Source organism: Momordica charantia, assembly GCF_013281855.1.
Source record: "Momordica charantia cultivar OHB3-1 chromosome 5 unlocalized genomic scaffold, Mcharantia_2.0 BLBB01000005.1, whole genome shotgun sequence".
Classification (NCBI taxonomy): Eukaryota; Viridiplantae; Streptophyta; class Magnoliopsida; order Cucurbitales; family Cucurbitaceae; genus Momordica; species Momordica charantia.
In genome coordinates this window covers 4512295-4536279 of record NW_028275163.1, presented here as the reverse complement: position 1 = coordinate 4536279, position 23985 = coordinate 4512295, and the positions used below count along the sequence as shown (strand labels likewise).

The following is a 23985-nucleotide window of genomic DNA, read 5'->3' as shown; positions in this document are numbered from 1 at the left end:
TTTTTCAACATTATTTTCCTTTTTTGAGTTTAACGATTGCAGCGTAAAAAGATTGAATCGCTAACTATTGAGATGATAATAAATGTCTTAATCAGAACTATGCTCGAGTTTGCACTCTACTCCAACTCATGATATATTTTGTTGTGAGAGAGTAAAATGAATGCATTTTATTTTGAGAGAGAAAAAAAGGGGGCAATAAATAGGCTTCCAAATTCCAAGCTGTGCAGCTGTTGCATTTATTGAATTGGAGGGAGAATATAGATGTTTGAAAAATAAAAATAATATAAAAAGAAAAAGATAATCATTACTTTACCAAACTTGCCGACCTAAGTATAGTGTTCAAATAAATATTATTAGTTTTTCTCTCTTTTTTGTAGTGCAATATTTAAAATAGGGAAAAATCAACAGCCAAGCTAAGGTTCATTATGAAAATATAGTTAAGGGTCTTTGTCGGGATAAAATTTAATTGGTTTTTACGTTTTAATATTGTGAACTTACCAACATTAATTTTATATTGATTAACCTTATTAAAATATGATAAAAAAATATTGAAGTTAAATTACAAACTTAGGCCATATGATTAGGACAAATTTTGATCCCTATAATTTTAGAAATTTCAATCTAACCTCTACCGTCTTAAAATTTCATTTTAGCTTCTGAGAAATAGTCTGTGAAGAACTAGTAAAAGTGGATAGTTTTTTTGTTATATTAATTTTTATAGAATAATTTTAAGTTAATCTTTTGATTAAATTAAATTTAACAGGGCATGTCACTATGAATAGAGAAAAAGAAATTTAACGTTGCAAAGTTATTGTTTTGTTACACCAAAAAGAGTTACAAGTAATTAAGTTACCCTAATTAATTCATTGTTTAAATTAATAAAATATTAAATTATGGGGTGTTTATAGATACTATTCTTTTTAGTGAAGATAGTTTTCAGGGCAAAGAAATAATGGAAAAGAAGGTTGAAATTTGAGGTCATTAATAATTAGTATTGTCCTTTCAAAATAATAATAATAATAATAATAATAATTAGTATTGTGCTCCCATTATTTCTATTATTAACAATATATAGAAGTATAGTTGAGCTAAAAATAATAGTCTATTTCTGAGCTAAAAAGCATAGTTTATGTGTTTGGTATTCCGATGAAAACAAAGAGATCATTTGACTCTTTTGGTTCACAAAATAAAAATTAGTTTACATTAACACCCATGTAATAAAAGATAGAGCCACTTAAGTTATTAGTTATAATTGTTATCGGTAAAATAAAGCTTTAATCTAGGAATAGATTAAAAAAAAAAGTCATCTTAAATCAATTAAGATCCTTAGAATTATGCTAAAGCGAACATAGTTTAACGGTAATTGGTATATATCTTTAACTAAGAGGTTGTCTCGGTCTATAAAAACTATATTTTCTTCACTCTTGATATGTTCATTGAGAAGTTGCATGATAAATCGAAGGCACATTGAAATTACATTCATATTGTTACGTGTGCTCATCCTAAATCAATATTCACCAAATTTAAGATTTTTTTACTCTCTTTTATAAATAATATATTTTTTAGTAAAAAAAGTAGGGTGGAGATTCGAATTCACGACATTTTGATCGAAAATAGATACCTAAACCGATAAATAATTCTTGAAAAGAGATAAATATACTACATGCATATATAGTCTAGTTTAGTTTACTCAAAAAATAAAAACAGAAGGGAAAAGGAACAAAAAAAAATCTACCTTAGCTGTTACGAGTGTTACAAATAGCGTGTTCAAGTGGGCTGTTGTGAGGAAGTTTAGAAACAGGGCCAAAGCCCATTTAAATGGGCCTTAAAGAAGTTAAGAAACAGGCCCAAAGCCCAGACCATTTATTTGGACCTCTTGTGGAGGCCCACAGAAGCCAACACAACCAGCATCATGAATATTACAGCTCCAGCAAGAGAGAGAACAGTAGAGGTTGTCGCTTGCTTACAAAATCTACCATATATGTCGCACACTTTGTTCCACTGCACGTGTGAGTTCCCGTGGTAAGCGATAATTCCGACAGCCGCTGCAGCTCCGCCGCCGGAGAAGAGCAGCGCCACCACAACCGTGTCGAGAACGACGACCAATAAACCTAAAATAATGTTGTTCTTGTTCTTGTTTGTTAACAAAAAGAACAGCGATAGCAACCCATACGAACATGCTATTATGTTTGTCGCTAAAAGATACCTAAAAGATTAATTGAATAGTGTTAAATACATAAACAGACTAGATCGGTATATTCAAGTAGTTAAAAGTATATATTATCAACTAAAAGATCGTGGATTCAAATCTCCACTCTCACACATTGTTGTACTAAAAACATACAGTAATTTGACCATATTCATACCTTTAGTGATTATATGAAAAATAGTAACTCGAAAAAAATGTTTATAAATTATTCAAAAATATATATTTTAAAACACATATACAATAACCAAATTTGATGATTTGAGAGTATGTATGATAATCAAAACTAAAGATAGAGGGACCAAAATAATATTTAAATAATAATTTATATAGATCTAAGTCGCGTGAATTATGTAAAATAACTATTACTACGTAAAATTGGAAACAAACCATTTATTATTATCAACTCACTCATTCATTATGAAATTATATTTAAAATATTTCACATTATATTTAATATCAAATTGATATAGACAAACTTGATGCTTATTTTTCAACCCAAAAAAAAAAAGAAAAAAAACACACACACACAAAGAAAAACAAAAAGAAAATCCTTATCACTAAATTTGAAAAATTTTATATCATTATTTGAAACTGTAAATAACTATTTTTTCCCTGAAAAAGTCGAACAACAAAAAATAAGTATTTTTTTTTTTATCTAAGATGTTCAGCTGTGTAATTATTTTTATTGGAAAGCTTTTCTTTTACCATTAACTTTTGAGTGCTAAAACAATAAAATATTTTATTTTAAACAAATAATAATTTTCAGAAAAGTAACCCTAAAAACCCAAATGAGAAATGAGACCCTTCCTTGTTCCAACTCCTTGCATCATAATGTCTCGAGCAAGACGAAAAGGGCGAGGGAAAGAAAGAAGAAATAGTAGAGAGAGAGAGAGAGAGAGAGAGAGAGGAGAGACTTACATAAAGGCAGACAAGTAATGAGAGTTAGCAGTGAGAGAAAGATCCAAAGGAGGAAGGTTGAGGGAGACAGTGAGAGGCAGCACCTTAGTTTGCTTGTCCACTCCCACAACAATGGCTGCCACCAAACTCAACACAATTCCCAAAACCCTAAAAAAAACTTCCATTTTTCCCACACCCACCTTCTCCTCTTCCTTCACTGATCTTCTCCCCACAACCTCCATTTTTCTATTTCTCTCTTCACACCCACCAACAAAATAAAAACATATATACATATATATATAGAAGGTGAAGGGCAAGGGCTAGGCCTAGGGGGGTGTTTGGATGCCGAGAAAATGTGCGAAAGAAAATGGATGCAATTAAGGGATGGGAGGTGGGAAAGTGAAGGGTTGGTGTGCAGATTTAATGAAACAACACACACCCTCTGCCTGCAATTTCATCTCCCAAACTAATGGAATCCCTATCCCATGGGCCCCACTTATTCAATCTTTTTTCTTTGGATCTTTTTTTTTTTTTTGGTTGTTGGGTTGATCATTAATGGTAATTTCTAAATTTGTGTGTGTGTGCTTGAAATCAATAAGATCTTCTATCACTTTTAGTTTTAATGTGTTTAATGTGTGTGTGGAGGCTAAATTTATGCAAAATGCTTCTTATTTATGTGACACCTTTCAATTTTATCTTTAATGTTTTAAAATGTTCAATCTTTTCATATATATATATATTAGTTAATATCACGTACATTGCACGTGGTTATAAACATTTTAATATAATATTTTTAACAATTTAACATATAGAATAACAATACAGAACTTTTAAATGCACTAATATTTTGTTTCAAATAAAATATATTTAATATAATATTTCTACCAATCTAACATATAGAATAACAACTCAACGGAATTTTTAAAGGTACTAATATTTTGTTTCAAATAAAATATATTATTCGTTGTCAATTTTTCTTTTTTAAGAAAACAACAATAATCTTTTTGTGTGTTATCTTAAATTATTTACTCATTCTTTTATCTTTTGTATATTATGTAATAAGGAAGAATGAACCAAAATTAAAGAATTGAAATTTGAGAGAGAAACTGAATACTATGTATGTCATGAAATCATTGAAAAAAATGTGGAATAAAGAATATATGATCAAGAAAAATAAAATAAGAACAACAACAATCAAAAAGTCATATTAAAATAAATAAGAAAACTAATACTAAAATATAACATGAATATATTTTAAAACGTGAAAAAGAACCTTAACTAAATGTTAAATCAAACTTGAAAATAACATTAACTAAATATTAAAACACGAAGGTATCATGAATATATAACTTAAAAGTAATCCACATAAATATATTAAAATAATCTAAAAGAAATAAAAGTTGAAGATAATACGAATACATGATTTTGTTACTCTACATTTTAATCGATTAAATATGTTTCTGGAATCTCAAATATTTTTTTGAGATTGTTCAGTTTTCACTCACAAAAATAAGAAAAATCTTCATTAATATTTTGGAAATGAGTTTTAGGTCATAAAAGAAAAAGACATAATCTTTCATTTTATAGATTATTTGCTATGACACCTATATGTGGATAGATGGATCACTTCATCAAATAGTTGTAATTTTCATTGAATTAACTTCTCTCAACACACATTTTCACTCGAACAGTTACAACTTTTTTGGATTAAACTCCTTATTTCATCGAATGGTCACAACTTTTGGATTTGTTATCTCAACAGACACTTTAACTCGAACAGTCGTGTCTCTCGTAGAAATTTGAAGGACAAGATAGGTATATATTCAAAAGTTAGGGGCAAAATGAGAAAGCAAAAATTATCCTCCATAACCTCATTTAGATATAGTAAGGACAAAGTAGGTATATATTCAAAAGTTAGGGGCAAAATAGGGAGGCAAAGATTCTCCTTCATAGTCCCATTTAGATATAGTATAGATACATATATATGGCTTCTGTTTTATTAATTAACAATTTCTGATTAGAGGGTTAAATTTTATTTTAATCCATTTGGTTAATTTTAGTTCTATGTGCTTTCAAGACATTAATTTTGGTTCCTCAACTTGTGTTGATTTTAGTTTTTGTAATTTTGAGAAATAGGTCTCTGTAATTATAAAAAAAAAAGTTACTATTTTGGTCTTTTTTAATTTTTATTTTTATTTCAAATCTTTCGATTATAATTTTAGTATAACACTTCATTCATAGAACTTCTTGAAATGTAGTTGTAAATTTGTATTAAAGGATTTAAAAATTTATGTTAAAATTTTGTAAATAGGGACCAAAATGACAACTTTAATTTTAAAAGTATACTGAAACCAAAACAAACGTTCTGAAAATATATGGACAAACAAATTATACTTTTATGCATGACACTAATTGACCTATAATTTTAAAATTTTTAAATATTTTCGTTTGATGATATTTTTGTATATATTAGAACTTTTTTCGCTGTTATCTTTTCTTGAGTTTAAAGGTTTAATCTCCACCCCACATTTGTTGTACTAAAAATAATATTTTATTAGATATTTACCTTGAATAGCATATAAAGTAAAATATGTATTTTCAAATATATTAGAAAGTTTAAATTTTTACCAAAATAGCATAATACAAATAATGTCAATCTCAAAATGTAATTTAAAATCCATAATAGTTGTGCTATTCGAAGAAATATATATATATATTGTGGCGTTCTAAAAAATACATATTAATTTTATGATTTGGAATAAAATATTGTGGCTAATATAACAACTATCAACTCGTGGCTACTCAATGAGTAGGAAAAATTACTACAAACTAAGTTTATGAAATCATATTTCAAATTCAATTAATTGAAATATATTTTAACCTGGTTTACAGTTAAGAACTTGATTGAAAAAAAAAACTTAATAGATAAAGTATGATATTGAAAATTTTAAAAATGTTAAGATCAAAAAATTAAAAAAGAAGGAAATATGAATGACAAAATTATATATTAAACCATTGAAAATATGAAAATATTATATATTTAACCGAAGAAATTATAAAGAGATTTTTATATAGCCAATTGGATCACAATTCAGTAAAAAAAAGTATATGTTACCTCAGTTCCAATACCTTACCATCCAATATTTGTTGAATAAAAAAAAAGAAGTTATTATATAGCTATTTGAATATTAAACATTCCGTGAAAATTAATTAAAGATTATATACAACAATTTGAATAGTAATAAATATTTTATCCATTAAACTATACTCGAAATAAAATCGACATGGAGTGATGATGCTAATTCTTAGAAGGTCTGAGATCTACGACAAGATAATCGGTCTGAAGTGTGCAAAGTGAGCTATGCAAAAGGACCTGCACGCAAAGAACAAACACTTTGACGTTCAAGTTAGTCTAAAATTTGAGTTGGCTTCAGATAGAATCACTTACGTGTGATTGAATGATGACATATTTATAGGAGGCACGGGAGATCATTTTGTTACAACCATTGAAAGTTATTTATTATTGAGATTGTTACACAATTACAAATGGTTTTATTGTGCAACTTCGCTCCTAGCTAGTTGCTAGGTGTCTGGAGTTTAATTGTTGACCATCGAGCTCCGTAGTTTGGTGTCGATAGGTCATGTACGAATCTACGATGTACTAATACAGCCCACATTGTAGATTATATTTTATCTTTCAACATGCATTATATTATATCTGTTGTTAGAAGTTATTGTCAATTATTAAAACTTTATTAATAAAAATATTCAATATAAGTGATGCATCTCAAAGAAAAAGATATTTATATGGGATATCGGTTCGATTTTTCGAGTCGGTTCGATTTCTTTCGATATGTAAAAAATGATTTAGTGAGTATAATAAATTAAATATCACTCACAATATAGTTTCAATGATAAGCTGAAAGCTGTTTGTTTTCCAACCACGAAAAGAGAAAATTATAAATTTGAATACTGAATTTCAAAAATTTTATTTCACGATGTTTTAGTTCTGTAGCTTTAAAAATTAAAAATTATTAAACTAAAACTAAAAGTAAATTTATTGACTAAAAATTTGTAATTTTTTAAAAATTTAAATTCTAAATCTCGAAATGAATGAGAAAACAGATAAAATTCAATGGCAGTTGCGTGGGTGGTTGGATTTTGACTACTATAACACGCGCGCACACACATATATATATATATAATCTAATTTAGGAAATAAATTAAAGGTAAAATAGATTTTTTTTTTCCTCAATTTGAAGATAGATTTTTATTTGGTACTTAAATTTAAAAAATTAACAATCTAATCCCTGTCATTTAGAAAACAGTTTTAAAAAGTCTCTGGAAACTCCAAAGACACTAACGGAAGGTTTGTGTTGTGAATTATTTGTTAATTTTTTTTTATTTTAACTAATGTAGCATTTGTCAAAATGAGCATAGCTCAACCGTAATTGGCATATACCTCCAACCAGTTGTGATATTCGATCCCCACCCTCACATATTGTACTAAAAAACTAAGGTAGCATTTAAAATTTTAAGTTAAAAAGTAATTTAAAATTAATAAATATCTAACTTATTCAAGTCAAGTCCATCTTAAAAATTTGATTCCACAAATATTTTAAAACTACTTATTAAAAATTAGACTAAACTATCGGTTTTAAAATTCATCGAAAAGAACCTTTTTTTCAAATTCAATAACCAAAATGTATTTTACCTAAATTAAATATCACTTCCAATTTTCAAAGAGTTTCATCACAATTGACCAAGCATTACTTGCAAAGCAATCGTTTAGTCTTTATATAATAAAGCAATAAACAAATTTTCCCTTTCCTTCCCCTCTTGTTTTATTTTATTATTTTATTATTTTTCGGTTTGTTCAACAAGAAACCAAACCACCCACCAAAAGACAAAAAGGTGCTTATCAAGTTATTATTTAATATTATGAATGTAGGTATTTATCTTTTTATTTTAAATTGTGTACATTTTAATTATTAACTTTTAGAAGTCTTTTTTTTTCCAAATAGTTTTAAAAATGTATTTTTATTTTTAAAATTTACTCAAAAATCCAAATATGTTTCTAAAGAAGATAATTCTAGACTTAATTTTTAAAACTAGAAATAAAATTATTATCAAATGAAATTATTTTTATCGTCTATATATTTGACTACTCATTAAACCTTTATTTCATTCGTGAAGAATTTCTAATTTTAATATGACAAGTGGTATGTAGATGGAATACCTGACGCATGAGTATTTATAAAACAGAGGTATTATTTTATGTATTATTTCGATTGAAATTGAAAGTTGGTGACGTGCTAGAGTTCATCAAATTTTTTTAATAAAGGATGTGTATTGTATATGATTAATATATATTTCCATACAACTTGTCGTATGTTAGGAAACTAATAATATAATAGGTTTAGATAAAATTGTCACTTTTTTTAAATGAAAAACACTAATAAATAAACTTAATTCATAAATTAAAAAGATATCTGTCTCTATATATGTATATTTTTTTATACACCTTATTAAGAAATTAGTTTTGTAGTTAAAAATTCTGATTTGTAAGCTTAATTCACCTAAGTGTATCTTCTTCTTTTTTACTAAATTGGGGTTAGTGACCCACATTGGATCATTATGACTTTTTACCTTATTGTTTTGGGCACTTGCAAGAATAATAAAAAATATATATAATACATAATAATTACAATAATAATGAGAATTTGTAAAAGTAGCAACCATTATAAATTTTACAAAAATAGCAAATCTGGAGGCTAAGTCATACAGAAGAAAAGTAAAAGTCAAATATATCCTTAATTAATAAAAAGCTCAGACAATGATACATTTTGATATGTATACCTGATTTGATATAAAATTGATAAACATAATTTGATATACTATTTATATACCTAGTTTATAAGTGTTGATATATCAACAATGTACTTGATATGAATGCTTATATATCAATAATATACACGATATATTACTTCTCTTTACTGTATTCATTCTCTATTATTGAATTGTGTTGCGTTATTTACACATTTTAGATGACGTGTCTATCTTTTATGACTTAAATGTCTATTTTCTATGACTTATATCATATGAATGCTAATATATGATTGATATACCGAATTTGTTTATACATAAGGAATCAATAACACTCATATGCGCCATCACGAGTATTGGTATACTTGAATGCTGATATCCAATAGTATACTTTATATATATTTATTTATTTATTTACTTATTTACTTATTTGATATACCATTATATGTACGAAAACCTAGAAAAATAAATTTGGAAAAATTACAAAATCAAAAACCATATTTCAAATATTTTATCATATTTTCAAAACTAAAAAGTTATTACTATATTTACAAATGTTACGAATATTTTAGGGTCTATTTGGTTGGAAACTCGGATTCTATTTTTTGTTTTCAGACTCACTAAATCAAACGGATTCAGTGAATACGCGTTTGGCAGTATTTGGAAAATTCGTTTTTGAAAACCGTTTTCTGATTAGTAGAAATTCTGAAAACGATTTTTTCATGTTTTCAGTGTTTTCAGATTTAGAAGTTGAAATTTTGGAGATACAGAGTTACATTAAAAAAGGATAAAATATTTGATAAATATATTACTTTATATTATAAACTCATTTTATGTTTGTTAAAATTAAAACAAGTAAAATATAACGTATTCTAAATTATATAACGTTGTAAAAATAATTATACAAAATTTATAAAAAAATGTTAATAAATTAATTAATATAACTTTAGATTAAACTAAATACTTAGTTTGTAACTGCTTCTAGTTTACAAATACACTACTAAACACGCATTAACTAAATTTTAAAATTGATATTCAATTACCAAATCTGTTATCAAACACAAATCTAAAGACATTAAAAACAAAAAATACAACTCTAATTTTCATTCAATGTCTTATTTTCAAATTACCAACCAAACGCACCCTTAATTATCCATCATGAGTCGTAGATGTGCGTTTGAACAAAAACAAGTAAGCCACGCATTTTGCCAAAATCTCTCCAAGGGAATTTCTAGCTCAAATTTCTTGCTTCATCTTTTTTGGCCCTCAATCCCAATTACTTGAGTATCTTTGGTTCAACTTTTTCCTCTTTTTGCATATCATTTCTTTTAAATGCAAGCTTGACTTGGGGTTAAATTTTAGTTTTGTTTTGATGCATGTAACGTGCATTCTCATCGCTATACTTTCAACTTTGTTTATTTTAATAATTGTACATTCGAAATGTTCGTTTTACTTCATGCATTTAAAAAGAAAAAATGACTATTTTTCCTTCATTTTCATTTATTTCTATCAAAATTTCAGCCCATGACACTTCATTCACTAAATTATATAAATTTGTATTTAAATGATTTCCATTGTATATAAATTTTTTGTGATAAAATTTTGTAACAGATGTCAAAATAGTCACTTTTTAAAAATAAATGAACTAAAACATAAGTTTTGAAAGTAATGACAATTAATACAAGCTGAAAGTAAACTAAAAAAATTGAACAACATTTTGAAACTACGTAAACTCAGATCAACAAAATTTTGTTTAACATAAATCTTAGACTTCTTTTCAAAATATTTGAAACAAAATGGACGTTTAATTTTATCTTGTGATATTGCTTTCAAAGCCATAGTTTAGAGCCGTAATAATTTGCTGGATGATATTTTTCCTAGTTTAGATAAATATGTACTTAATATTTAATAACTAGACTCACTTATTAGGGTAAAAATTTATATATTCTTATGACTGGTTTAGGCGTATCTAATCTTTTAGATAATTATCAATTTGATCTTTGATCTTGAAATGTTTTCAAATTTCTTGTTGATGTATTTCTAGTTTTCAAATAGTCATTGACCATAAAAAAATTAATTTTATTAACAAAAACTTGTGTATCAATAAATTATAAATATATTTGGACAAATTATAGAAACATGTCATTTAGAGGCTAGACATATGGTATTCAACCTGTTCGTAGCAAAATCTTACAAATCCATCGACAAAATATGTTAATAAAATAATAATGTAATGACACGTCAATTTTATATTAACAAATTTTGACATATTAGTTTACGAAGAGAATTTTTATTATATCGGGATAACATTAATAATTTTAAAATGTTAAAGAAGCAAATTGCGAGACTATTTTAATATATTTAGCCAAAAATAAAATGTCCAAAATCCAAAAGAAAAAAAAAAAGAAAAAGAAACTTTGGTAGGTAAGAAATATAAAAAGACTTTCAAAGAAACTTTTAAATTGAAGTAAAAAAGATAAGTAATAAGAAAGAGTTATTAAATACATCTCTAGACTATTTTTAGGAAAAAGATATTTTTTTGAACATTTTAGGAAAAAGAATTACAAAACAAAAGGACGAGAAAATAATATCCGAAAACGTAACCACGTGTCCTTAATTTCCTTTTTAGGTTTAAATATTATTTTGATTCTGGTACCTTAGTTTTTCTTTCATTTTGATCATGATCATTTTATTTCATATATTTTTAAAACATCTATTTTGATTTATATGTATTTTTGAAAATGGACTATTCAACATTATTTACAAAATTTTAAGGCCAATTTTATACCCAACTAAAACTCTTTAATACAAAATTAAAACTACATTTCAAGAAATTTATTAAGTAGGTTGTAAATCATGATCTAAAAAATAAAAAAATAATAAAACGATGATCTTTTTAAAAGAAATCAAAATAATTAAAAGTGCAAATAAAATAGATTTGTTTTGAAATTACAAAAAGAATAAAATAAACAAAACAAAAAAATAAATAAAACGGACCAAAATAGTACTTCCATTTATTTTAATCACTAATTTCAATGTTCTTGGATGAAGTATATGAACGAATTTTCTTTTCTTTTCTTATTTCTTTCTTTTTCTTTTTTCCTGAAATATTATCCTTCCAATTCTCGGTCTGCTCTCTGTGGGAACTTGACTTTTTTAAAAAAAATCTCACCAATCTCTTTAAGAAATCAGAAAAAAGACTAAGAAATTTCCCCGTTTTCTTTTCATTTCATACAGATCGGAAGAACAACCCATCCATATCCAAATCCATATCTCAGTTGGCGTGCAGGAAACTCCAACCGATTAATTATTTTCATTCCTCAAATTATTTCTTTTATATATATATACACACAGCAAAAGCAAATTCCAGTTATCTCCCCCCTCCTTCTCTCTCTTCTTCCTCAATTAATTTCCATGGCGTCGCCCGTTGAGAAACCCTTGCCGGAGTCCGCCGCCGCCGCCGCCGCTCGCCGTCCTCGAGTGAACCTGTTTGCGATCGACGCCGGGCTGAGGATGGTGCTGTTCGCGGCGGCGGTGGCGACCGTGGTGGTCACCGTCACGAGCAAGCAGACGGTGGTCAATAAACTCCGAGGCGTGCCCCCCGGATTCCCCGTCCAGGCCAAGTTTGATGACTCCCCTGCTTTCATGTCAGTACCTTTTTTTTCTTTTCTCTAATAAATCATTTTAGTTCATTTTTTTATTTTTATAACGTTTGCTTTTTTTTTAATTGTAAAATAATGACTATTTAAATTCCTCATCGTGAAAATTTTTAATACCGCTATAAAAGTTTTATCGTGAAAAAGTGCCGCATACAGATCATTTTTTTTAATATAAGAACTATTAAAACAAATAAATCTTGAGAGTATAGAAATTAAAATAAAGGTTAAAAAACTTATTTTGCTAAAGTAACAGTTTAGTCTTTTAACTTTAGCTTGTAATAATTTAATCCATGTACTTTCAAATTGGTAATAATTTAGTTCTTGAATTTAAGGTTGGTTATGATTTTATCGTGAAACTTTTTTGTTAAATTTCTTATATATATAGATTGATAAACTATAGAGGAACCATGTATGTTTATAAATTATAAAGATTAAATTGTTATATGATAAAATTTAATACTTAATTTTAATAAATTTTGTTACGATAAGAACTAAGTTGTTACAAATTTATTTTAAATTTCAAGGACTAAATTGTTACTTTAATGAGAGTAGAGAGATTAAATCGTTACAAACTAAACTTCACTAACTAAATTGTTAAAAATATAAATTACCAAATGTGTTTTTTTAACTTAAAATAAATATTTTGAAAATAATGGATTAAAATAAACCCAGATGGGTGAAATTGATATATTTAAAACCATGTTAATAGTTCAAAATACCCAAGGTTCCGCTTTCTTTTTTCCCTTTCTTCCTTTTTTTGACGGAGCCAGGGCCTCATGTTCTATTAGCTAGGTAGGAAAATAATTTTTAATTTTTAAAATTTTTGTACATAGTTAATGGAAAATGAGGCATTGATTTTTTTTAATAACTTTCTTGAATTACTTTTAAAATTTTGACCAACTTTTGCAAATTAGTTTCTACAGCTTTCAAATTTCAAATACATATTAATATGTAATAGTAAATTTGGGGAGGAAAAAATCAATTTTATTTTTTACTCCAAACTTGGTAATTTGCATCAAGTCATTCTAAATATTCAATTTCAGACATTATAATTTTTACCCTTCATTCAATTTTCTTAATTCACCCATTAAGTTTTAACATAAAGCAGAGTAAAAATCTCCATCACTAATTTCAATATAATAAAACTTTACACAAACTCGATTGTTGAATAATTTGGGTGAAATTTGCAAGTTTCAACAAAAATGAAAAAATTAAAAAGATCTCTAATATCACTTAACGCACATGACAATATCTTTTAAAATTCTATTATTCAAACAAAAATTTATAAGAATATCCAACAAATTTTTTTGAGTTTAAAGTAAACATGGCTAACACGTATATAAATTTAAGGTGTAATTTGATGAGATTATTAAAAATTTATTGTTAGGGTTGATATATGTAGCCAAATTCAATGCAAAATTTGATTTTTCAAATAATAATAAGTTAATAACTAAGCATAATAGACAAAAATCAAAATAAAACACGACCATTAGTAGTAAATTCTGATATTTTAAGAATAATAATTGTTTCCATGACAGCTAAATTCAATAATATTGTTTGTCATTTGCACATCTAATATAACAATTAAAGACCCCCGAGAAGTTGTACGACCAAAATAATTTGACCTTTATGTAATCCAAATTCAACTTCATAGACCATATATTATAATCATAAATTCCAAAAATTAAAGTTAAGAATAAAAGATTTTTTGGTTGGCATATCTTAGAAGTAGTCAGCCTGATCTTATTTTTTTTATTTATTTTTGTCGTATCGTATATTTTTTGTTGTCTAAAGTTTAAATCATATTTTAATTTGTACACTTTCATATTTATTTTATTTTACTCAATTAAATTTCATTGGTCAACTTTTGCTATTTCTTTTTTTAGAATATTACATTAAAAATACAAAGTAGTCATTTGAACTTACAATTTGGAGAGGGAGTAAAAATACCTCAACGGTCAAATAAAATGTTTAAATATTTGTCTAATTAAATTGTTTAATATGGAATTAAAATATGCAGATACTTCGTGACCGCATTATCGGTGACGGCTCTTTACAGTCTCATTACTGCTCTCGCTTCCGTTTCCGTCATCTCAAACCCCAATCTCTCTGCCAAGTTCTTGCTTCATTTTGCTTTCTTGGATGCGGTACCCTCTCTCTCTCTTCTACACTATTCACCGTTAGTTGACGGCGGTTAAATTTAAATATTTTAGATGTTATTTAACAATCTTTTATCTTTTAAAAATAATTTCATTTTTTTAGGGTATTGCAATTCAAAGAAGATGTAGCACATCCAACCTATGTCTGAGTTGTTTGAGCTTTTAAAAACTTTTGAAATCTTATTCAAATTTCATATCCTAATTTTTTTTTAATTTTAAATTTCTGACCATAATTTTAAAAACATTAGTTAGGATGGAAAACTAAAAATAAAACTTTGTTTGTACTTTTACCATATTATGCATCATTATTCTTTCACTGCTATTAAACTCGACAGCCAATTAATAACCTTCTTAAAAAATATCAGTTTCCGATCTACATTTTAATATTAAAATAAAAAATATATTAAATTTATTAAATAGTAAGTTTGAGAGTATAATTACAGTTCAACTAATTAAAACATAATTAAAAACATAAAATATTTTTGAGGAGCTAAAATTTAGAGGTTGAATTATTGATAAAATAAAATAAAAAAATTAGTTTTTTTAGTATAAAAAAAATCGGCTTTTTGTAGGATAATTAGTATTTAGTTTTTTTTTAATAAATGTAATTAGTATTTAGTTAATTATATGGAATTTTTGCAGTTGATATTGGGGGTGGTGGCGTCGGCCACAGGGACTGCGGGTGGAGTCGCATACATAGGATTGAAAGGGAACTCGCACGTGCAATGGAACAAAGTGTGTTACGCCTTCGACAAGTTCTGCCGCCACATAGGCGGCGCTCTGGCGGCGTCGCTGTTCGCCTCGGTCGTGCTCGCGCTGCTGATTTGGCTCTCCGTTTTCTCTCTCCACGCGCGCATCCGCAAGTAGACTTCACTTCCTCTTTTGAAGCTCTCGATTAGGTCCGCGCGTGTTTGACACAGCCTCTGGATTTACTCGTAAATGTGTCGTCCAAAATTTGTTCCGTTCCGGTGTTGTTAATTTATAGATATAATTGTTGCGGACAAAAAATCTTAATTTAATTTGTTTTCCTAATCTTGTTTTTAGGGCGTGCTTGTATGATTAAATTTGAAGTAAGATCTCATATGATTGCCTTGTATATTGTATGGTTGTGGATATTTTTAGCTATGTTTAACAAATTAATTTTGTGTTCAATTATTTACTCAGTCACTTCAGGATATTAAGTCTATGTAGGTGATCATTTAGATTTGAACAAATTATCTCTAAATTCATTTTTTTTACAACATGTCGGGGGTGGGAATCGAACTCACAACTTCTAGGTTGGAGATATATGCGTCAATTATCGTCAAGCTATACTTGTTTTAGCTATTCTCTCTAAATTCTTTATAATTTATCTTGGCTTGTTTCTACTAATGAACCAACCCAGGTAATTACAGATTATATAAGATTTTTGTTTTCGGTAAAATGATTATATAAGATTGAATCTTTCGGATTCGAAATTCTTTCGGTACAATTTCAACCATTAATCACCATAAGTAATATGTTATTAAAAAATACTCGCCATAAATAATAAAATACGAGAGAATTATTATGGAGTAACAAATTAGTTGTCATATTTACAAATTTGTTATAAAAAATAATATGCAAATAGGACAATCTTTTTTATGTGCATCATTAATATATCGTTTTTTTATAATTAATAAAGATATTGTTGTATCATTTATGTGATAAAATATATAATTGATACAATAAAAAAAAGTATATATCGTATTATTCTATTTTATGTTTAAAACCACTATATATCATATTATTGATAAAATATATTACTAACGTATGTCGTATAACATGTAAAGTATTTTATTAAAGTATAGTTCTCATATTTGTGCTATCTTAAAACATCATATTATGTAATTACTATTATTCAAGCCTCATAAATAATTAAAAAAAAAGGAGGAAAAAAAATATTTTTTTGTTATTTGGTTCCTAATATTTAAAGTAGACACTCCTAGTTTTTGAAATTTAAGAAATAGTTATAAATAGTTTTTGAGCAACTTTAACCATTAATTGGCTAATGTTAAAGTGACGTTGATTGTATTTTACTGATTTAGAAAATATATCGGTTTAATAATTTTTTTCAATGTCCCCACTTTCTTTTTCTTTTTCGTTTTCTTTCAAATTATCTATTAAATTTATTTTCACATTTTTCTACCTCCCCTATGGTGAAGTTTATTATCAGGCGTCAGCAACCGTCTCCTTCATCGTCGACCACTATTGTCAATCTCCAACGATGAACTTTGTCGATTAGAGCGACAAAGGAGAGAGGGTGTTCCTTGTGGTTGATGAAGATTATCGAAGTAAGTAGCAATGTCAGTGACATCTGACATGGATGAAGACCACGGTTGACTATCGACGACTGATGCTGAGTTCCACATTAAGTAAAAGGTGATGAAAATAAGATCATATAACGTGAAAACAAATAAAAAGAGAGAGGTCGTGAGTTCGAACCCCACCCCACATACTGTATAAAAAAATCACAAAAGAATAATTTAATTAATATATTTTGAAAATACAATCAACCATTTAACTACTACTTAGTCAACTAACTGTTAAAATTTTTCAAGACAATTTATAACTATTTTTAAAACCTTAGGAAGGAAAGTAATTAACACCTACTCTAAAATTACAGACCAAAAATGTATTTTTCTAAAAGAAAATAAAAACTATTATTCAGGCCACGTGTTGTTATTGCAAAAACTCTGGAAAATTTACTATTTAGTACGTGCGAGAAGTCGCCACGTGCGTAGCTATCATCAAAGGATCAAAGCCTGCGCCTCGAGTCCTCGTCGAGTTCAGCGTACACCGCGCAGGAGTTTGCCTCGTCGAATCCTCGAGTTCAATCTGTAGTTTGCCTTGTCGATTTTCTACTTCCGATGAAATTGATCGTTCGACGGATTCATAGATTAAATCTCGACTGAGAATTTTGTGCGGTGAAGGAAGAGAACCGAGAGCAATCGGAAATGGGGTTTCTCCATCTTCCCATTGACGTTGCCCTGAAAATTGCTTCTTCCCTCCAGGTTCCAATGGAGTTTTGTATAATCATGATCTTTTTGTTTTACTGGAATATTGTCTCGGGATTAATTGATTTTTCTCTGTCGATTTTGGGGCTGCGACCGGGAATAATGGTGCGAAGGCATCGGACATTTGTGCTTTGGCCTGTTGCTCGCGGTTGTGTAGGGAAATCTGCGATCTCGATTGTCTGTGGGAATCTCTGGCGAGAGAGAGATGGCCGTATATCAATGCTTCTTCGTCTTCTGGTTCGTCTTCATCAACTCTCGCGAAGCCTCCCATCTCCACGGTGCTCTTTCCATTGTCTTAATCTCCTTTTATTTGCGATCCTTTTCAATTGAGTTTATTATTTCCTCTCTTGGGTGAACAATTAACTTGTTTAGGAACAATTAACTTGTTTAGTATTTTTAGTTCTTTTTTTATTCCTAAATTAATTGAGAGATTTGAAAACTTGTATTGTTCTTTCTGTCTCATCATTCAAATGTAGTTGATTCGCACAAGCCCTTTCAAAATTTCCCCGCCCTTATCTGAAATGGTTGATTTTAAGGTTTTTCTGTTTCATTCGTGAATTTACGTGTTCAGTATTTTTAGCTTTTTGAAGCAATTAAGAGATTTGAAAGCTTGCTTTGTTCTTTCTGTCTGAAACATACATTGGATATCTAATATATCTAGAGTTCTGTCTCATTCGTGAATCTTGGATTTGATTCTTTGTTGTTAAAGTCGTCATATTCTGTTAGTGAACATAAGAAAATTGAAATGCCTTACAGGGATGGAGAAACTTTTACATCCGGAAGCATATTGAGATATCAGGAAAAGCTAAAGCAGCTGTCAAGTTTATAGAACAATGTTCTCCTTCGACCCCGATCGAGGCTGGAGACTATCATAGAGCAATTGCAGGCTTGTGGGATTTGAAGCTCAGTTTTGTAGATGTTCAAATGGTGCTTTTCAAACCCCAGCTTAATGAGCTGCTGAACTTGGTTGGCTTACACTACTGTAAAAATTGGCTTCAAGTCCCTGTACGTGCTGCTGCTTTTGCCATTTTAGTTCAACCATTTGTAGATTTTTTGGGTTCTAATCTAATCATTTAGATATAAATCATAATTTAGTCCTAAACTTTCATCCGTATTTCATTCTATTCCATTAGACTTTCAAATGCTTTTTTATGGTCCCTTTCATCAATCATTTAACTAAAAAGTCCAAATATGTTTGAACTAAAGTGATTTCTTTGCAAATTTTAGGGATTAAAATAGAATGTTTGAGAAGTTTAAAGATGAAAGTATAACAAGTATAAGAATTCCGAGATCAAAATAGGATTTAACCTAGTTATTTTATCTCTTGTAGGTGAGAGGGGTTGGGATGTTTGTTTATTGGTAGGAGCTTTTGAATAAGAGATGGATGGACCTTTTGGCCTGGTATTAAATACTTATGATTTAATTTACAAATACAGTATGCAAGACTCCAGCTTACAAATTCGAAGCCGAAACCTATGGTATTAAATACCTATGATTTGTTTTACTATCAAATACAGTATCCAAGAGTCTAGCTTACAAGTTTGAAGCCGAAGAACGCAGATGAAATATAGCAGTTAGAAAATTTTTTAGTAATAAAACAAAAACAGGTATAGATGAAAGGCTCTGCAAACCGTATAGGATTATTAGGCTTAGGATCACAGTTTATTTTGTATATCATGCATCTGAAATTGTTGAGTTGAGTTGATATTCAGCTTCTGGCAGGCAAATCAAGTCATGGAAGCACTTCTAAGTCACAAGATTTCAGAGAAGCATGTATATGTGAAATGGTGGAAGCTGGGAAGATGGTTTTATGGCTTCCGCATGAGAGACGAACATCAGACTCGTCGAGTCTCTCTGGCCGAACTTATAGCCGCAGAAGGGGAGGATATTCTCGGGGTGCTTAGCCGAGGTGCTGTTCACGAGGTACTCCGGGTTCAGATTGCTGCAGGTGATCCCTTTTGCAGTCACTGGTCTCAACAAGGCACACAATAAGCACCCTTAGCATCTCTATAAGCATTCTGCAACTGCAATGATCTGTGTGCTGATAGTTCATGCATTTCATATAATTGCTTGTAAATTAATGTAGATATAAAAATGTAATATATTTGTTGGATATTCAGAGTTGATATCAAATATATATAATATAAGGTTGTAATTCACCAAGATATGCACATTAATTTGTTTATTTTGGTATGTAAGCATGGGGTTCAAGAGATTGGATTTTACAATTTTCATAATTTCTCACAAATCTTACCCTAATTTCTCTCTTCTTTTTGTGTCTAGAACCTATTTGTTGTGCACCGTAGAAATAACATTTTGTTCCAAACAAACTTGTTCCTTAACTTTTCATTCTTAAGCATCCTTTTCTATGCCAGCTTACCAATATCCCTTGAGGAATTTTAATTATGTGTTATGTCGTATGAACAAGATTTCTGTAGGTATTATTTTTAAATATATTGGTTTAGTGAATTTGCTATTGCAGCTGCCTTTGAATGCATAATCAATCTCTAAAGAGCTCCAGGAAAAGTAGCAGTGAATCAAAAGGGTACGCCTTTGTAAGCTTCATCGTGATCATTAGGCCCGTTTGATAATGTATCGGTTTCTTGTTTCTTGAACATTTTTAATTTTTAGAAACAGAAGCATTCGAGCACTATTTTTGTTTTTTATTTCTCATTTTTATGGAACATTCTCAAACTTACGTAGAAATCTGTAAACAGCACAGTAAAGTTTCTTGTTAAATTAAGTTTTTGTGTTTCTTGTTGGATAAAAAATATTATTCTATCATTATTTTACTTATAAAATACATAATAAATTTTCTTGTTAAATTAAGTTTTTGTGTTTCTTGTTGGATAAAAAATATTATTCTATCATTATTTTACTTATAAAATACATAATAAATTCGAAAATAGATATATTTTAAAATTTTTGAATATTTAATTTAAAAAATATTAATTTTCATATAAAACTAAACTTTTACTTTTTAATTTTAATTTGAAACTTGGGAGGACAAGAGATGAAATAGTTATTTTTTTTCAATAAATAAGAAAATACTAAGATAAAGTTATCCAAATCCGATCTTTTAATTCAAAATAAAGTGGTATGATTTATAAAAGCGAATTGTACAGGTTATTATTTTGTCGGATAATTTATGTTTTTTTAACTATTTATCTAATATTTCTCGTGCTCAATTAATTTTTTTTGACCAACATGAATATAGTTCAATGTTAGAGATCTTATTCTTAATTTTTGTACGAACATAACTGTAATTCAATGGTTAATACAATTTTTTTTCCAGTGAAATTAAGACCTCTTATTCTGATGTAAAAGTTACATACTCCATCCTCACATTTGTGCAGATCACCCATACAAATTTAAATCAAAACTAATTCCATCCATCCACTTATCCTGACATCTTACACGACGAAACAACTCTTACGCACCATGATGATGATCTGCCACTCCTAGTCGCTTCATTTCCTGCCTCACATTTTCTCCTTCTTCCTTTCTTTTCCTCTTCGTTTCTCAACAAGTTCGCCGAGTTTTATCAAAACCTTAAGCTCACACAGTCATTCCACCGCCGATTCAACCTTCCAAAACAATGTCCCTTTGCTCCTCCGCCGGCGGCGCATTCAACCTTCTCTCGCCAGCGAACAGAAGCAACTCAACCCGTTTCTCCTCTCACTTCTTCTACCAAATTCCGGTGAGTTCATTCTCCTTCTCTTTCCGATCTTCTTCTTTACATTTATCAGAAACCCCCAAATTCGACCGGGAAAGACGAAGCGGGATTGCGGCTTCTTCGACCCCAGTTGTTGAGTCCACCCAATCAAGGTTTAGGACCAAAACCCCTAAAGATATCAACATTTTGGTGGTGGGTTCTACTGGGTATATTGGGAAATTTGTCGTTAAGGAGCTGGTTAGTAGAGGGTTCAATGTCATTGCCATTGCTAGGGAGAAGAGCGGAATTAGAGGTAGGAACAGCAAGGAACATGCATCTAATCAGTTGAAAGGAGCTAATATTTGCTTTTCGGATGTGACCCATTTGGATGTTTTGGAGAAATCTTTGGAGGATTTTGGTGTCCCTATTGATGTTGTGGTTTCATGCCTTGCCAGCCGAACTGGCGGCATTAAGGACTCTTGGAAAATTGACTATGAGGCCACAAAAAACAGTCTAGTTGCTGGGAGAAAGCGTGGGGCTTCCCATTTTGTATTGCTTTCTGCCATTTGTGTTCAGAAGCCACTGCTTGAATTCCAGCGGGCTAAGCTTAAATTCGAGGCTGAGCTTATGGAAGCAGCCATGGAAGATGGCGGGTTTACTTACAGCATTGTGAGGCCAACTGCTTTCTTTAAGAGCTTAGGAGGTCAGGTTGAGTTGGTGAAAGATGGTAAGCCATATGTGATGTTTGGGGATGGGAAGTTGTGTGCCTGTAAGCCGATAAGCGAGCAGGATTTGGCGTCTTTTATCGCCGACTGTGTGTTGAGTGAAGATAAAATCAATCAGGTTTTGCCCATTGGTGGCCCTGGGAAGGCGTTGACTCCGTTGGAGCAAGGCGAGATCTTGTTTAGGCTTTTGGGGAAAGAACCGAACTTCTTGAAAGTGCCGATTGGGATTATGGATTTTGCCATTGGAGTTCTTGATTTCCTTGTCAAGTTCTTTCCCGCAATGGAGGATGCTGCCGAGTATGGGAAGATCGGGAGATATTATGCAGCTGAGAGTATGTTGATTTTAGATACCGAGACCGGAGAGTACAGTGCAGAGAAAACACCGAGTTATGGGAAGGACACATTGGAAGACTTCTTTGAAAGGGTCCTCAGGGAAGGGATGGCTGGCCAAGAATTAGGTGAACAGACGATTTTTTGATATTTTCTGCAGAGCAACAGCTTGTTGAACTTGCCAGTCTGTGATGGACGGTGCACGTGAAGAAGGTGCGTCGTTTCTTTGTCCGAATCCCGACTGTTTTCCTTGAGTTCCTATCAAGTTGTTTTCCACATTACTTGCATATCTGAAGGGTTGTAAATTGTCTTCATTACTCTTCAAAACAATATCATTATGTAATGAATTGTGCCATATTTTTATGCTCCATAATGATTCTTCTGGTGAGCATGCTGTTCATGATTGGTAGTTATGTTTTTTGGTTTCTTACTCAATTAATTGTTGCTTCAAGAATCAAGAGTTCTATTATGTTTTCATTCAAGAGTTGATTATTCTTCAAGAATCTGAAATCTAATCTAGAATTGGCCTCAAAAGGATGGAGAGAAAACTATAAACATTTTGCAGCTGCTTAGCACCTCCCATCATTGCTGTCTTTACTGTACCCGTAAGTATCGCCACAGCGATGCTGAACATAAACTGTGTATTAGGACAACAAATCCATAGCAACTGCTGGCCTTGGAAGTGAGAGGCTAACATCCAAGCCACGGAACAATAAAGGGTCTAGAACTACAGTAAAAGTGAAGCTCCCGCTACATTTTCGCTCAAGTTTCTGACATAGACTTCTTCAAATCTTCTCTTTGACTAACTATACCATCGTAGTAGTGCTGTATTAATCTTTCTAGGAGGAAATATTTTCTAGGGATGGAAATAAGAGCCGATCTAGTCCAGTCGAACAAACGTACCTGTAGTCTGTTTAACCATCCTGATCGATTGGAACTGTTTTCAAATGCATGAAAATCAACCATAATATAGTCAGTTGATTCAGTCGATTTTGGTTGGGGAGTCAGTTTGGTTCTGAGGAGAGTCAATTCCTGCTCGACTTTTATCCAACCCACCCCAAAAAGGAGGAACCATTCAATGCCACATCGATTGATTATACCCGTAACGTCCACATGGCTGAGAAGTATATAAAGAGTGATTAAAAATTCAACTGAACAGATTTGGAAGTACCTTAGAATCAAAACTTGTCACTCTTGGATTTCAAACACTGACCTCTCAACTCATTTCTGACTTCCAAATGTGGGATAGAGAAACCATCACTTGTTATTTTAGCTTAAATGTGAAGCTGTACTTGTGAATATAAAAGATCAAGGATTTCTAATATTCTTTTCTTTGACAATCTCAAAGCTGACAATATATTTCTCATGCTCTGTTTGGCTATTAGCATAGCATAATCCTCTCATGGAACAAGCAAAAACCAGAAGGGGGTGACATTGTACCTAATCCCCACCCTCTAGTTCTCTTGCCTTAAAGTTTTTCCCATCTTCAA

General features: G+C 29.9%; 4 protein-coding genes across 12 annotated transcripts; 3 read left to right on the top strand and 1 right to left on the bottom strand.

Annotated features, from left to right (window-relative positions):
• Positions 1-1601: 1601 nt before the first annotated feature.
• Positions 1602-3447, bottom strand: LOC148211179 (CASP-like protein 1E2). The gene is made up of 2 exons (XM_088123722.1): positions 3128-3447; positions 1602-2206 (listed from the first exon to the last, which is right to left on the bottom strand). The coding sequence occupies exons 1-2, from the start codon at positions 3397-3399 to the stop codon at positions 1864-1866; spliced, it is 615 nt and encodes a 204-aa protein (XP_087979848.1). The 5' UTR covers positions 3400-3447; the 3' UTR covers positions 1602-1863.
• Positions 3448-12232: 8785 nt separating this feature from the next.
• Positions 12233-15902, top strand: LOC111009351 (CASP-like protein 1D1). The gene is made up of 3 exons (XM_022282407.2): positions 12233-12579; positions 14612-14738; positions 15393-15902. The coding sequence occupies exons 1-3, from the start codon at positions 12347-12349 to the stop codon at positions 15615-15617; spliced, it is 585 nt and encodes a 194-aa protein (XP_022138099.1). The 5' UTR covers positions 12233-12346; the 3' UTR covers positions 15618-15902.
• A 1617-nt stretch (positions 15903-17519) lies between these two features.
• LOC111009254 (F-box-like protein) lies at positions 17520-21280 on the top strand. Of its 9 annotated transcripts, none has more exons than XR_015790803.1 (6): positions 17520-17782; positions 17899-18063; positions 18542-18790; positions 19498-19733; positions 20268-20330; positions 21142-21215. XR_015790803.1 is itself a non-coding variant. In XM_022282284.2 (6 exons), exons 1-5 carry the CDS (start codon positions 17726-17728, stop codon positions 20294-20296), a joined length of 726 nt encoding a protein of 241 aa, XP_022137976.1. In that variant the 5' UTR covers positions 17523-17725; the 3' UTR covers positions 20297-20330; positions 21142-21280. The 9 variants fall into 9 exon arrangements, 8 of the variants coding, with proteins under 8 accessions (XP_022137978.1, XP_022137979.1, XP_022137977.1 ...); XM_022282284.2 differs by having other exon boundaries at positions 17523-17782; positions 19508-19733; positions 21142-21280; XM_022282281.2 differs by having other exon boundaries at positions 17523-17782; positions 19508-19733; positions 20251-20330; positions 21142-21280.
• Positions 21281-21383: 103 nt separating this feature from the next.
• PCB2 (NAD(P)-binding Rossmann-fold superfamily protein) lies at positions 21384-22895 on the top strand. Its single transcript, XM_022282278.2, has one exon. It carries the CDS (start codon positions 21384-21386, stop codon positions 22641-22643), a length of 1260 nt encoding a protein of 419 aa, XP_022137970.1. The 3' UTR covers positions 22644-22895.
• Positions 22896-23985: the final 1090 nt, after the last annotated feature.

Excerpts from the sequence above, each read along its gene's own strand:
- LOC148211179 (XM_088123722.1), bottom strand. The coding sequence starts at position 3,399 with ATGTATATATGTTTTTATTTTGTTGGTGGGTGTGAAGAGAGAAATAGA. Across the intron at positions 2,207-3,127 it reads CATTACTTGTCTGCCTTTAT|GTATCTTTTAGCGACAAACA; the intron begins GTAAGTCTCTCC and ends TTAATCTTTTAG.
- LOC111009351 (XM_022282407.2), top strand. The coding sequence starts at position 12,347 with ATGGCGTCGCCCGTTGAGAAACCCTTGCCGGAGTCCGCCGCCGCCGCC. Across the intron at positions 12,580-14,611 it reads GATGACTCCCCTGCTTTCAT|ATACTTCGTGACCGCATTAT; the intron begins GTCAGTACCTTT and ends TAAAATATGCAG. Across the intron at positions 14,739-15,392 it reads ATTTTGCTTTCTTGGATGCG|TTGATATTGGGGGTGGTGGC; the intron begins GTACCCTCTCTC and ends GAATTTTTGCAG.
- LOC111009254 (XM_022282279.2), top strand. The coding sequence starts at position 17,726 with ATGGGGTTTCTCCATCTTCCCATTGACGTTGCCCTGAAAATTGCTTCT. Across the intron at positions 17,783-17,898 it reads AAATTGCTTCTTCCCTCCAG|GCATCGGACATTTGTGCTTT; the intron begins GTTCCAATGGAG and ends AATGGTGCGAAG. Across the intron at positions 18,064-18,541 it reads CGAAGCCTCCCATCTCCACG|GGATGGAGAAACTTTTACAT; the intron begins GTGCTCTTTCCA and ends AATGCCTTACAG.
- PCB2 (XM_022282278.2), top strand. The coding sequence starts at position 21,384 with ATGTCCCTTTGCTCCTCCGCCGGCGGCGCATTCAACCTTCTCTCGCCA.